Consider the following 14,093-nt stretch of genomic DNA (forward strand, 5'->3'; position numbering starts at 1 on the left):
AGTAAAGCTGGAAATAATACTCTGACCAAACTGGATATCAAGCTGCAGTGACCAACTTCTTTGTCACACCCCAAGAGTTATGGTTTTGGTCACACAAAACATTTTAAAAAGCAGCCTTAAGCCGAACATGACTTGGAATTCTAGCTCTGATTGATCCAAGACAAAGGGGAAAGATAAAACACGGGATCAAATTCTTTTCCTAAAATCAAAAAAATAAATATATACACACACACACACATATGTACATATATTGAAAAAAAAATACCTTGTTGAGGATAGGTTTTGTTGACAAGACATCATATATGGTTGCAAATGAGATATTCTAAAACACAAAAATAGTTATTTTTAGTATATTAAATGCAGATGTTGGCAGCTTTATCCACACAAATGGGTCATTAGACCAAGATGTTCTTCAATCAACCTCCCCTAACCCCCATAAAAGAATTTCCCTCAGGTCACTGTTCAGGTGATGATTCTAATATAGCATGCTTGCTTTCTTTCTCTTCCTTCCCTCTTGGATTCCTGAGATTCAACTCCACAGAGCGGTGTCCACCATTAACAAGGGAAAAGTACAGCGAAATTTTGCTCTTTATGTTAAAAACTCAGTGGAAACTGTCCAGAGACAATGACTGTTAGGAGGTTTATAAATTCTTAAAGGCCAATGAAAAATGTTAGAATGGAGATAATCTTTAGTAGTCACCATTTCTCTATATGACACTGGGAATGTACCTCTTGGGTTGTCTGGTTCAGACACATCTTCGCAGGTGTTCTGCGATCATCAAGGAAGAAGGGATTTTTCCATCGGTCATAATTTGTTTGTACCACATACCATCTACCGTGCTTGGGGTCGAGTCTAGATACAAAGAGAGAGATTTCTCCTAGGCTTCATGCCTTAAACCACACGTCTGTCTATGCTTTAGTTTCTGCTTGTTTTGCTTGAGCAAATGTACTTACTCATATACATCCAGAGACTGTTTTCTGTCACGTGTAATCACACAACCCTCCCCAGACTGGTTGCCTCCCAGGATAAAGTATGCTGGGGCCAATATCTTGGTTTTGGTCAATATATTCTTGGTTTCTTCATAACTACAAAGAAACATTTAGAACAAAGGAAAAACTATTAGTTGACCTGAAATGGAAATTTTTAGCTGTGGAAACTAAGGGAAAACATCTGAGGAACATGTTTTTCTAAAAAGAATAGTAAACAATGGCTCAGGGAGAAACAGTCCTTCACTCCTCACAGTGAAACAGTGACATCGGTAATGTTCCCTCAAACGTGACGGACAAATGAAATGATCATCATCTACCCTTACAGTCTATATACCTTTCACTCAACAACAGAACTAGGGAAAATAGTATAAATTATTTTATTACTTGAAAATCAGAGCTATCAAAAATGGAAATGGATTTTCAAAGAAGACTACTAAATCGTATGCCCTGGAAATCATTAAGACTAATGCCCATTTATTCTAGGTCATTTGGATGGTAGTACTGGCTAAAGGCAGTTTTGCTACTACCAAATTTCTGTAACAGCACAGAATATAGCTTCTAGGTTAACAGGTATTACAATTTAAATGAAGATTTTGTTACACAAAATTATTTTTTGTATGGGTGGGGGATTGTTTGCATACCAAGAAAACTTCATAAATGCCCTTCACAGATACACTGCTGCTGCTGCTAAGTCACTTCAGCCGTGTCCGACTCTGTGCGACCCCATAGACGGCAGCCCACCAGGCTCCTCCATCCCTGGGATTCTCCAGGCAAGAATACTGGAGTGGGTTGCCATTCCCTTCTCCAATGCATGCATGCATGCTAAGGCGCTTCAGTCGTGTCTGACTCTGTACGACCCTATGGACAGCAGTCCACCAGGCTCCTCTGTCCACAGGATTCTCTAGGCAAGAATACTGGAGTGGGTTGCCATTTTTTCTTGCTATAAACACACACACACACACACAAACATGCAGAATTCCATGTTAGTGTCAAAGGTTCACCTAAGAAATTCTGAAATAGTTTCTCAATGGAAGATAAAGCTTAGAAGTATTTTAATATTAGTACTTTAAGAGAAACTACTTTAAAAGGTTCATGTACCATGATGCAAAGATAGTTTCAAATCCACAAACTAATCAATTTGATATACCCATTAAACAATGAAGGATAGATGAATGGTTGAAGAAGTTGTGGTACATATATACAATGGAATATTATTCAGCCATAAAAAACAATGAATTTGAGTCAGTTATAGTGAAGTGGATGAACCTAGAGCCTGTTATACAGAATGAAGTAGGTCAGAAAGAGAAAAACAAATACTGTATATTAACACATATATGTGGAATCTAGAAAGATGGCACTGATGAACCCATCTGCAGGGAGGGAAGGGAGACACAGAGAATGAACCTGTGGACACAGTGAGGGGAGGAGAAAGTGGGACATGCAGAAAGTAGCATCGACATATACACACTACCACCTGTAAAGTAGAGGCTGGGGAGAAGCTGCCGGGTAACAGCGAGCCCAGTGTGGTGCTCTCTGATGACTGAGGTGGGTGGAGGAGAGGGAGGTTCAAGAGGGAGATGATATATGTATAATTAAGGCTGAATTGCATTGTCATATGGCAGAAAAAAACACTATAAAGCAATTCCAATTAAAGAAAAAAAAGATAAAAATATGATGCATTAACAGATGCATTTGACAAAATTCAACATCTCAAAAAAGTGTGTGCAGAGGGAACATACCTTAACATAATTAAAGGCCATATAAGAGAAGCTCACCATTAACATTATACTCAATAGTGAAAAGTTAAAAGTTTTTCCTCTAAGATTAGGAACAAGACAAACTTGTCCACTCTCACCATTTTTATTCAATATAGTATTGGCAGTATTAGCCAGAATAATCAGGCAAGAAAAAGAAATAAAAGGTATCCAAATCAGAAAGGAAGAAGTGAAATTGTCACTATTTGCAGATGACATAATACTATAATAAAGACTCTCCACACAAAAAACTTAGGAATAATAAATTCAGTAAAGTTTCAGGACATGAAATCAGTATACAACAATCAGTTGTGGTTCCATACACTAGTAACATGATCAGAAAGAGAAATTAAGAAAATAGTCCCATTTACAATCACATCCAAAAGAATAAAATACATGGGAATAAATTTAACCAAAGAGGTGAAAGACCTGTACACTGAAAACTATAAGACACTGATGAAAGAAGTAGAAGATGCAAAAAACCAAAGATATTCCATGGTCATGGATTGGAAGAATTAATGTTAAAATGTCCATACTACCCCAAAGAAATCTACACAGATTCACTGCAACCTCTCTTAAATTGTAAAGGCATTTTTCACAGAAATAGAACAAACAATCATAAAATCTGTATGGAATAACAAAGGCCATGAATAGCCAAAGCAATCTTGAAAAAGAAGAACATCTATATTTCAAACTGTATTACAAAGCTACAGTAATCAAAACCATGCTGCTGGCATAAAAAAACGTTGATCAGTGAAAGAGAATAAACAGCCCATAATTAATTTATGAAAAAGGAACCAAGAATACACACTGGGGAAAAACAATCTCTTCAAAAGATTGTATTTAGGAAACTGGACAGCTACATAAAAAAGGATGAAACCAAACCACTGTCTCACACCATACACAAAAATAAAAATGCATTAAAGATTTAAACGTAAGACCTGAAATCATAAAACTCTTAAAGAAAAACAGGTAATAACGCTCCTTGACACGATGGCAATAAGTTCTAGATCTGACACCGAGACAAAGGTAACAAAGACAAAAATAAACAAGTAGGACAATGTCAAACTAAAAAACTTCTGAACAACAAATAAAACCTTCAACAAAATGAAAAGGCAACCTACTGAACTGGATAAAATATCTGTAAATCATACATCTGATAAGGATTTAATATCCAAAGTATATATAGAACTGACACAACTCAATAGCAAAAAACAGACAATCTGATTAAAAAATGGACAGAGGGTTTGAACAGACATTTTTCCAAAGATGAGATACAGGTGGCTAACAGGTGCATGAGAAGGTGGGAAATGCAAACCAAAGCAAGGATAAGGATCATCTCACACCTGTCAGACTGGCTATTATCAAAAAGACAAGAGATAAGTGTTGGCCAAGACGTGGAGAAAAGGGAACCCTGTGGCATTTGGTGGAATGTAAATTGGTGCAGTCACTATGGAACCACCAGTATGGAGGTTCCTCAAAAAACTAAAATTACCACATGACCCAGTAAGTACTTACCACTTCTAAGTAATGATCTGAGGACATGAAAACACTAACTCTAAAAGATATTCGCACCCCCACATTAACTGCAGCATTATTTACAGTAAGCCAAGTTATGGAAACAACCTAAGGAAGGATGAATGGATAAAGAAATTGCAGTATATATACAATAGATTATTATTTAACCATAAAAAAGAATGAAACCTTGCCATTTGTGACAACATGGATGGGCCTTGAGAGCATTTTGCTAAATTAAATAAATAAGACAAATACCATGTGATCACAGTTAGAAGTAGAATCTACAAACAATAAAAAATTTCACAGGTATAGAGAACAAACTGGTGGCTGACAGAGGTGGGGCAGGGCGGTAAGAGGTGGGTGAAATGGGTTAAGGGGGTCAAAAGGTACAAAATTCCAGGTATAAAATAAGTCTTGAGGATGTCATGTACATCATAGTGACTACAGTTAATAATACTGTACTGAATATTTGAAAGTTTCATAGAGAATAAATCTAAAAATTTCTCATCACAAGGAAAAAAATCATAACTGTGTGGTGACAGATGTTAACTAGACTTATTGTGATCATTATGCCATATATACAAATATCTAAACATTTTGTAGTATGCTTCTTATACTAATATGCCAATTATACCTCAAGGAAAAATTTAAAAAATAAAAAATCTGATAATAAAGCAACTAAACAGATTACCTTGTGCTATTTTCTAGAACTGATCTAATGATAAACCCTATCCACTGGGCATCTTTCTTTCCCAAAATCCATTCCATGACACCTGGAAGAGATAAAACACACACAGTGTCACAGGACCTAGAAGAGATTAAACTATTAATCAGAAACCACAGCCTAGCCTTCTTAAAACAGCTATGAAATTCCCATTTCATTTAAGACCTCTCTCAGATCAGATCAGATCAGTCGCTCAGTCGCGTCCGACTCTTTGTGACCCCATGAATTGCAGCACGCCAGGCCTCCCTGTCCATCGCCAACTCCCGGAGTTCACTCAGACTCACGGCCATCTAGTCAGTGATGCCATCCAGCCATCTCATCCTCTGTCGTCCCCTTCTCCTCCTGCTCCCAATCCCTCCCTTCCAATGAGTCAACTCTTCGCATGAGGTGGCCAAAGTACTGGAGTTTCAGCTTTAGCATCATTCCTTCCAAAGAAATCCCAGGGCTGATCTTCAGAATGGACTGGTTGGATCTCCTACTTACCCATAAAACCACCATCCAAACTGAAGCGTTCATTGAGTGTAACACTAAACAGTCCCTGAAAAGAAAACAAAGCCGTGAGGTCAGAAACCTCCACCATCCTGCTTAAGCCCTCTCACTGTGCTCCTCTGTATACTGTTATATCAGGGCCTAGACTGGGGACTTCAGGGTGTGGGGGGAGAGAAAAAAAAATCAAGGCATGATACTACTTTTTAGAAGTTCAAAGCATGTTTCACATCTAGTGTGTGAGATAAGTAGATGGATGTTATTGGCCACACTTTTCCAACAAGGAAATTGAAGTGCAAGGACTTAATGACTAACTTGCCTGAGGGCCAGAGCCATGGCCAGATTTCAAGGTTTACACTCACAGCCCTAGAGATCCACCATGGGCTTTATCTCCAAAAAAGGCTCAGAAATCTTCGCTTCCTCCTACTCTTCTCTACCTCATGAGCTAAAGGTAACAAGAAGTACAATGGGACGACCTGGGGCTTCATATTCTTTTCAGGTTCTCACTTCCTTAGACTCCATCATTCACACAGAGGTACCTGTAAAATCTGGTAATAACAGATTCCTTACTGGTTTGAATCCTGTTAACATGCCCACATAGCCAGCAAAGGTTGTTGCCTTGAAGAGAGTTTTATTGTTCCTCTGGAAGTCCAAATTCACTGTTAAAGGTTTTAGTTCCTCAGTTATGACCCAAGTATCATTATTTATATTCCACCTACAAAAGACAAATTTCAGTGACATTTAATAACAGTGACAATAAGGATGAGTATGAAGACAATGGTCAGGCATTATGCTGTGCTGTGTGCTGTGCTTAGTCGCGCAGTCGTATCTGACTCTCTGCGACCCCATGAACTGTAGCCCGCCAGGCTCCTCTGTCCAGCGGAATTCTCCAGGCAAGAATACTGGAGTGGGTTGCTATGCCTTCTTCCAGCGGATCTTCCCAATCCAGGGATCGAACCCAGGTCTCCCACACTTCAGGTTGATTCTTTACTATCTGAGCCACCTGGGAAGCCTGGTCAGATATTATAGCAGGTGTTTTATCGACCCAATCCCCAATGATCAATATTCACAAGGATTTTCCAATATAGGTAAGTTTTATCTTCCATTTTCCATAAGATAAAACTGAGGATCAGAGAAGTTAAGTAAGTCCCCTAACATGACACAGCCTATAAATAGCAAATCCCAGATAATATGTAGGTCTCCAATTACAAAGCACTGTCATATTTTTTTTCAGGAAGGTAAAGAAGACACATGAAATAGAATGCTATTCTTGTACTCTCAACTGAATAGGAGCATGCTTAATCTGGTCTCAAAACTAAAGAATCTAGGGTCTTCCTTTCTGGTCACATTCTGGGAATGACTTGGTAACTTTGTCATCAATGTAATACTACCTGCTCTTCTGAGGGACTGAGACATACCACATTGTTTTTTTTTTTTTACTTACCCAAGAAATACTCCAAAATCCAAGTTTCGCCCATGTAGTAAATGACCTAAATTGAAAGCAAGCAGAAGAGACACGTAACAGCAACTATGACAGGACGACTGATTCTAAACGAAAGCTGAACACTTAATTTTGGTTAAGTGATATTCCTGACTATTCAATTCAACAGTAAGAATTAAGTAGCACCTAACATCACAAGCCTTAACAAGATAAAAGGCTGTCCCTGTCACACTGGCCAGATTCCCCCTCAGTACCTGAGAGCACAGGGCTCCAGGTAAGACTAGAAGATGGGGAAAGATCAGCGGCCATGGTTTCACCGTGACACTGTCCTCCTCAGACGAAGCTATCTCGGCCTCACCTAATGTGACTTACCAACACACTTCCCTTCAGGGATTGTCACCTACAGTTGTACCCAGAGTAAAGGTCAAAAAATAACAGTGAATCAGGGTACATCACCCTGGGCCTTGTAGTCTAAGGACTTGTCAGGAAAAATATGGAAAAATGAAGCTGGTCTACACAGGGTCCGTTGGCTGGAAAATGATGGGAGAAACTCTGTTCTGCCCTTGTGAGTACTTAGATCAAATCACAAATAGGGGTATAAGTAGCCTATGAGGGAAAGTAAGAATGTTTTCAGTCCTGAAACAATTTGTGCAAGAGGTCTGCATGCCTAAATTAAACTTTAATAGCCGTTACAGTGATTTTAAAATAAGAACAGTTTTCAATTCACTTTCCAAAAAAAAAAAATCAAGATCTATAAAACCCTATGCAACATGCACATATATGCATAGCAAGTCTGTATTTTAAAGGTTCTGATTTCATTTATTTCAAGATTTTTCTTCTATTTTGTGCTTTGCACCACCCACCCTCCCCCAGCGCACATTCATTTACCTTCTTTGTCTTCTGTTATTATTGAAGTACAAATGGTAAAAAATTCATAGAAAATATTGAATAAAATAATCTCTCCTATGAGGAAAAAAAGGAAATTTTCTGGTCAATATGCAGAACCATGACATTGTCAGGAAAATTCTTTTTTAAGAAAAGGTGTAACTATCGTCATCATGTGAGTTTTTGCTTGGGCAAACGTTAAGTGTCTGCAGATAATCTGAGTGAGCCTGCATGGCTGGTGGGGTAGGGGTCTCTCCCTCTGTCAAAGGCACTGTGGGAATTCACTGAGGAAAGGATAGCCTTTTTAGTAAACAGTATTGTCAATTGGAAAGAACTTGAACTTTGATCCCTAACCCATACAATATGCATGTTAATTCAAGATACACCATGGGCCTATATGTAAAAACTAAACAAAAGTCATAGAGAAGAAAACACACAAGAATTATGTTTTGGGGGTAGGCAAGTATCACTTATGTTAGTCGCTTAGTCATGTCTAACTCTTTGCGACCCAATGGACTAGAGCCCGCCAAACTCCTCTGTCTATGGAATTCTCCAGGCAAGAATACTGGACTGGGTAGCTTATCCCTTCTCCAGGGGATCTTCCCAACCCAGGGATCAAACCCAGGTCTCGCGCATTGCAGGCAGATTCTTGACCAGCTGAGCCACCAGGGAAGCCCAAGAATATTGGAGTGGGTAGCCCATCCCTTCTCCAGCAGATCTTCCCAACCCAGGAAATGAACCAAATGGGGTCTCCTGCATTGCAGGCAGATTCTTTACCAACTGAAACTATGGCTCAGCTGGTAAAGAATCTACCTGCAATGTAGGAGACCCGAGTTCGATTCCTGGGTTGGGAAGATCCCCTGGAGAAGGGAAAGGCTACCCACTCCAGTATTCCAGCCTAGAGAATTTCATGGACTGTATAGTCCATGGGGTCTCAAAGAGTCGGAAACGACTGAGTGACTTTCACTTTCTTTACCAACTGAGCTATCAGTGAAGCCCTAATTAAACCATAAGGGTGAATATAACACACTCAACAAAATGCCCAAATAAAAGAGAGTGACACTATCACATGGAGAATCAGCAAGTGGAAAAAAGGCTTGTATCAATACTATGCTAACTGTCAATGGTTAAAACCACTTTGAAAAACTGGTTGGCAGAGACTCCAAGACTAAATACTCAGCTAACCTATAACCCAGGTCATATTCCAGAAAAATGAGTGTACATGCCCATCAAAAAACATGAACAAGAATGTTCGTAACTCAAATGTGGAAATGACAAATATCCCAGTCATACAACAGCCTACTGCCTATAATGATATGTGCAAGAAACCAGACAACAGCTCATATTGTTTGGCTCTATTTATACGACGTTTAAGGGGCAAAACTAACCTAAGGTGAAGTCCAAATAGAGGTTACCAAAGGGTTCAGAATTGTGCAGAATGGAGCAGGCTGGATTGCTGTAATTTGTTTCTGTATCTTGTTCTGAGTTGTGATTAAATGCACGTATGCATGGGGGGTCCCGGGTGGTGCAGTGGTAAAGAATCTACCTGCCAATGCAGGAGATATGGGTTTGATCTCTGGGTTAGGAAGCTCCCCTGTAGTAGGAAATGGCAACCCATTCCAGTATTCTTACCTGGAAAATGCCAGGGACAGTGGAGCCTGGCAGGCTACAGTTGGACATGACTGAGACACACACACTCCTTGATTTTAAAAATTCGATTATCTGTATTCCTAAGATCTATGTACTTCACTGTATGCATTACCATACCCCAATAAAAAATTGGGGGTACTTTATTAAATTTTGTAAAACTGCAGTGAACTTTACCTAAAGGGATTTCAGTTACAGCTGCAATCCCCTTCATTTCCTCCTCGAAAGGGCCAGGGAAGTTGCCAAGCAGACCAGGCTGAAAAACAAATACATTAACAATCATTCAACCTGAACTGTAGCTTTGAGATTTGGTTCTTTTACATATACTCTGTACTAGCCATTGTTGCCACAATAGGTGATCAAAGCTTATTTTTTTTGCCTAAGGGGTTAAAACCCCTGTGTTTTTAAAAATCGATTAATTAATTTTTGGCTTTGCTGGGTCTTCCTTGCTGCGCTCAGGCTTTTCTCTAGTTGTGGCAAGCAGGGCTACTCTCTAGGTGCCGTGAGAGGGTTTCTCCTTGCAGTGGCTTCTCTTGTTGTGGAGCATGGACTCTAGGTGCGAGGGCTAGAGTAGTAGTTGGAGTAGTAGATGGAGTAGCAGTTGGAGTAGCAGTTGGAGCGGTAGCTGGAGCAGTAGGTGGAGCAGCAGAGGGAGCAGCAGACGGAGCAGGAGGTGGAGTAGTAGTTGGAGTAGTTGTGGCCTGCAGGCTTAGCTGCCCCATGGCATGTTCATCCACAAACCATGTCTTTTATAAATACATTAAAGAGCAACTAATTGCTGAAATTTACCATGCTATTTTATGTCTTGTAATATTACCAAGGGCCAGAATTTTAAGTCCCTCTGAGGTTTTAACAGTAGTCTGAAATAAAAGCAAATTTGTCCAAGTTCCTTAGACAACGCTGTCAAATTACACCTTTAAATAAGTATAGAGCCTTTGCCGAAACGTGTGTATATTTGGCTGTGTGTGTCTTTAACATTTATTGTAGGAAATAATATTTCTTACCAACTTTTGATCCACTAACTGTACAATTTTTCCACTTGGCACAAATGCATTTATTATATTCTTCATGGAATTCACTATAACTTTCAGCTGAAAAATAAATTTAAAAATTGATTAGAGACATAAGGAAGTGTTGACATTTAACATTAATCTTGATACAGAAAAGTATTTGAAGACCATTTCAGAAAAGGCTTGTAATTAATGTACATCCATGTTTACTAAATGATTAGCCCTGTTTTGTAAATCACGGTAATCATAATTGTCATTACGTCACACTGATCTGTATACCTAAGATCTGTGCACTTTACTGTATGTATACCATACCCCAATAAAAATTTTCTGAAAGCCCATAATCTGTATTTTAATCAAGAATCACACAATGAATTATAGAAGGTTTTATTTCAACTGTGTGCAATGAATATATATATTAATAAAAAAAACTGCTTTTTAAGTGTTAAAAAAGATTAATTTTGGTGTAACAAAAAAAAGACATAGATTTTTGACTTATCTATATGTAGCTAAATAAAAGAGTACTATTTAAAAACATATGTAAACAAGACATATCTTTAACATGATACACGATTAACTTTAGATGATAATATATGATGTGAGATAAAGAAACAAAGGCAGAGGCTAGTAAAAATCGAGAAGCTACAGAAAAATGACATCCTCTTTTCTCTACTATCATTTATTATAAATGGCAGAGAACCATGGAAAGCAGATTCTTAAAATATGTGGTACAAAGTATCATGATGTGTTCTTTTAAATACAATTACATTCAGTCAAGTCAGAAATAAAAGATTTAAGAATCACACCATACCGCTGGTGCTTTGACCACCATCAATTCATGCCATCTTTTGTACGGTGGTAAATCGAGATTTATGGTGTACCGTGGAACTGGACCCCTGTAACTGCAATGAGAGGTGTATCATCTTCAAATGTTTAAAAGCAGTTTCCTCATGATGGTTAGATAGTTACATCATTATAGGTATGTTAGAGACATATTCTTAATAACAACAGAGAAGTTGGTACTCAAACCAAAATTTGCAAAAAAGCTCATTTTCCACTCAGCACTTCTGTCCTGGGTCATTTATTCAATGCCATTTTAGAAATCCTAAAATGGAATTACAGCATTATAGAAAGGTTAACGCATAATGGTGATAGGTAAAATAATCAATTTTGGCTCAATAGCTGTATGTAACCTGAGTATCACTGCTAGAAAATATATACCTTTTTTTTCCATCCTAAATCTCTACGAAGATTTAGTCTAGGCTCTGGGGACTTCTCCATTTGGTTTCCCAGTCTCAGAATTCCCTCTTAGATAGTCTCAACACTGTTGTCAAATCATTGACTCTAGAGCTGGCTTCAGTAAGGTCACTTTTAAGCCCCCAGAATGGCAACATAGTATATGAGCTTCCCACCACTGACTTCAAGAACCTTCACTACTGACTCAGCCATGCTACTCTTCCTACTATGCTGCTGCCGCCAAGTTCCTTCAGTCGTGTCCGACTCTGTGCAGCCCATAGACGGCAGCCCACCAGGCTCCACATGCCTGGGATTCTCCAGGCAAGAACACTGGAGTGGGTTGCCATTTCCTTCTCCAATGCATAAAAGTGAAAAGTGAAAGTCAGCCCACCAGGCTCCTCCGTCCATGGGATTTTCCAGGCTTCCTACTATACGTCCTCTCTTCTCCGTTTTTTTTTTTTTTTTTTTTTTTTTGCTATGCTGTAGGAACTAAAAAGCTTCTTGATGAAAGTGAAAGAGGAGAGTGAAAAAGTTGGCTTAAAGCTCAACATTCAGAAAACGAAGATCATGGCATCCAGTCCCACCACTTCACGGGAAATAGATGGGGAAACAGTGGAAACAGTGTCAGACTTTATTTTTCTGGGCTCCAAAATCACTGCAGATGGTGATTGAAGCCATGAAATTAAAAGACGCTTACTCCTTGGAAGGAAAGTTATGACCAACCTAGATAGCATATTCAAAAGCAGAGACATTACTTTGCCAACAAAGGTTCGTCTAGTCAAGACTATTGTTTTTCCTGTGGTAATGTATGGATGTAAGAGTTGGACTGTGAAGAAGGCTGAGCGCTGAAGAATTGATGCTTTTGAACTGTGGTGTTGGAGAAGACTCTTGAGAGTCCCTTGGACTGCAAGGAGATCCAACCTCCATTTTGAAGATCAGCCCTGGGATTTCTTTGGAAGGAATGATGCTAAAGCTGAAACTCCAGTACTTTGGCCACCTCATGCGAAGAGCTGACTCACTGGAAAAGACTCTGATGCTGGGAGGGATTGGGGGCAGGAGGAGAAGGGGATGACAGAGGATGAGATGGCTGGATGGCATCACTGACTCGACGGACGTTGAGTCTGAGTGAACTCTGGGAGTTGGCGATGGACAGGGAGGCCTGGCGTGCTGCGATTCATGGGGTCGCAAAGAGTCAGACACAACTGAGCGACTAAACTGAACTGAACTGATGGCATATGGGATCTTAATTCCCCAACAAGGGATCAAACCCAGACTCCTTGCATGAAAGCACAGGGTCTTACCACTGGACCACCAGGGAAGCCCCCATATTCTCTCTCCTCATTCTTCTTAGTAAGTCCAAGCCAAGTCACTGTTCGATCATATTCATTCCCCTAAGTCCTACTCTTCAATTTACACATAGCCATTTCTACTATGAGGATAGTAGCAACATTCACTACTGATCAGTGGAGCCAGGGCTGAAATCCTGATGGATGAACTCTGCTACTATTCTCTGTTGCCACGGAAACATTATCTTCTGGCACCTGTTACTGAATTGAAAGAGCCTCTTAAGGGTGTGCCATTCAGTGACTGATAAGCTTAAATCTGCCTAAAAATAGCCAGCATTTGCTCCTTTATTGTCCTGCTCCAGAGAAGCAAAAGGTGCACTCTGGTGGGTGCTACAATGTTACCAGGCTCTTAAATATACAGACATAAATCCAGACTGATTTCTATAGTGGGGGTGGGTTAAGAGGGGATGTGTTAGTTCCTACAAGTCACAGTATCAGGGTCCTATTTATACTTCTGTAGTCATGAAGAAGAAGAATTTTTTGGTTAAAGCTGTATGCATTCTGTCTTCCTTTCTCTGCAGCAGGCTACTTTCAGTGCAAGGGAAGAGTAGGGAGAAACGGTGACCACCGTTCCTGACACCTCTTCCTTCTTTTTCACATTCTGTACCCCCTGGGGTGGTGAGCCATTCTTAGATCTTTCCCTATTTAGCCACATAGGATTTGAAAAGGCCAAAACCCTAAACTAAAAACATTAATGTTCAACACACTAAAACATGATATTGGCCCTTCCTATGTTTTCCAATCCTGTTTTGGCCTCAATAGTTTTGATTATCATGGGCAGGGTTTATTTTTGTGAATGTTTCACGTGAGATCCCACACTCTCTTGTTTTGGCATGATAGGGTGGTTTATACTCAGGCATCACAGAAAATCACAGGTGACCTCTGCATTTGTCAGCATGAGAAAAATACTAAGGGGGAGATAGAAGAATTTAGTGGAGAATGCTAATTCTTTTTTTCTCCCCCTGATTTTGATGGGCTCGAAATGGGACATTTCATCATGGGGTATTTTCACATTTGTTCAGTCTTAGCCAAATGCATACCACACAAACCTGAGGG

At 39.5% G+C, this 14,093-nt stretch overlaps 1 protein-coding gene across 2 annotated transcripts in view; it reads right to left on the reverse strand.

The window, feature by feature from the left end:
- ASAH1 (N-acylsphingosine amidohydrolase 1) overlaps positions 1-14,093 on the reverse strand; it is a 32,977-nt gene that overhangs the window by 1,799 nt on the left and 17,085 nt on the right. For both annotated transcript variants that reach the window (XM_055567316.1, XM_055567317.1), the window contains exons 3-13: positions 11,267-11,357; positions 10,450-10,536; positions 9,623-9,701; positions 7,802-7,876; positions 6,917-6,962; positions 6,043-6,187; positions 5,470-5,524; positions 4,954-5,035; positions 955-1,086; positions 730-853; positions 266-322 (exon numbers count right to left, since the gene is read on the reverse strand). In XM_055567316.1, coding sequence (XP_055423291.1) covers positions 266-322; positions 730-853; positions 955-1,086; positions 4,954-5,035; positions 5,470-5,524; positions 6,043-6,187; positions 6,917-6,962; positions 7,802-7,876; positions 9,623-9,701; positions 10,450-10,536; positions 11,267-11,357 — 973 coding nt within the window. The remainder of the gene's footprint in view (positions 1-265; positions 323-729; positions 854-954; positions 1,087-4,953; positions 5,036-5,469; positions 5,525-6,042; positions 6,188-6,916; positions 6,963-7,801; positions 7,877-9,622; positions 9,702-10,449; positions 10,537-11,266; positions 11,358-14,093) is intronic.

The sequence above is a fragment of the Bubalus kerabau genome, chromosome 2, assembly GCF_029407905.1.
Source record: "Bubalus kerabau isolate K-KA32 ecotype Philippines breed swamp buffalo chromosome 2, PCC_UOA_SB_1v2, whole genome shotgun sequence".
In the NCBI taxonomy this organism is placed as follows: Eukaryota; Metazoa; Chordata; class Mammalia; order Artiodactyla; family Bovidae; genus Bubalus; species Bubalus kerabau.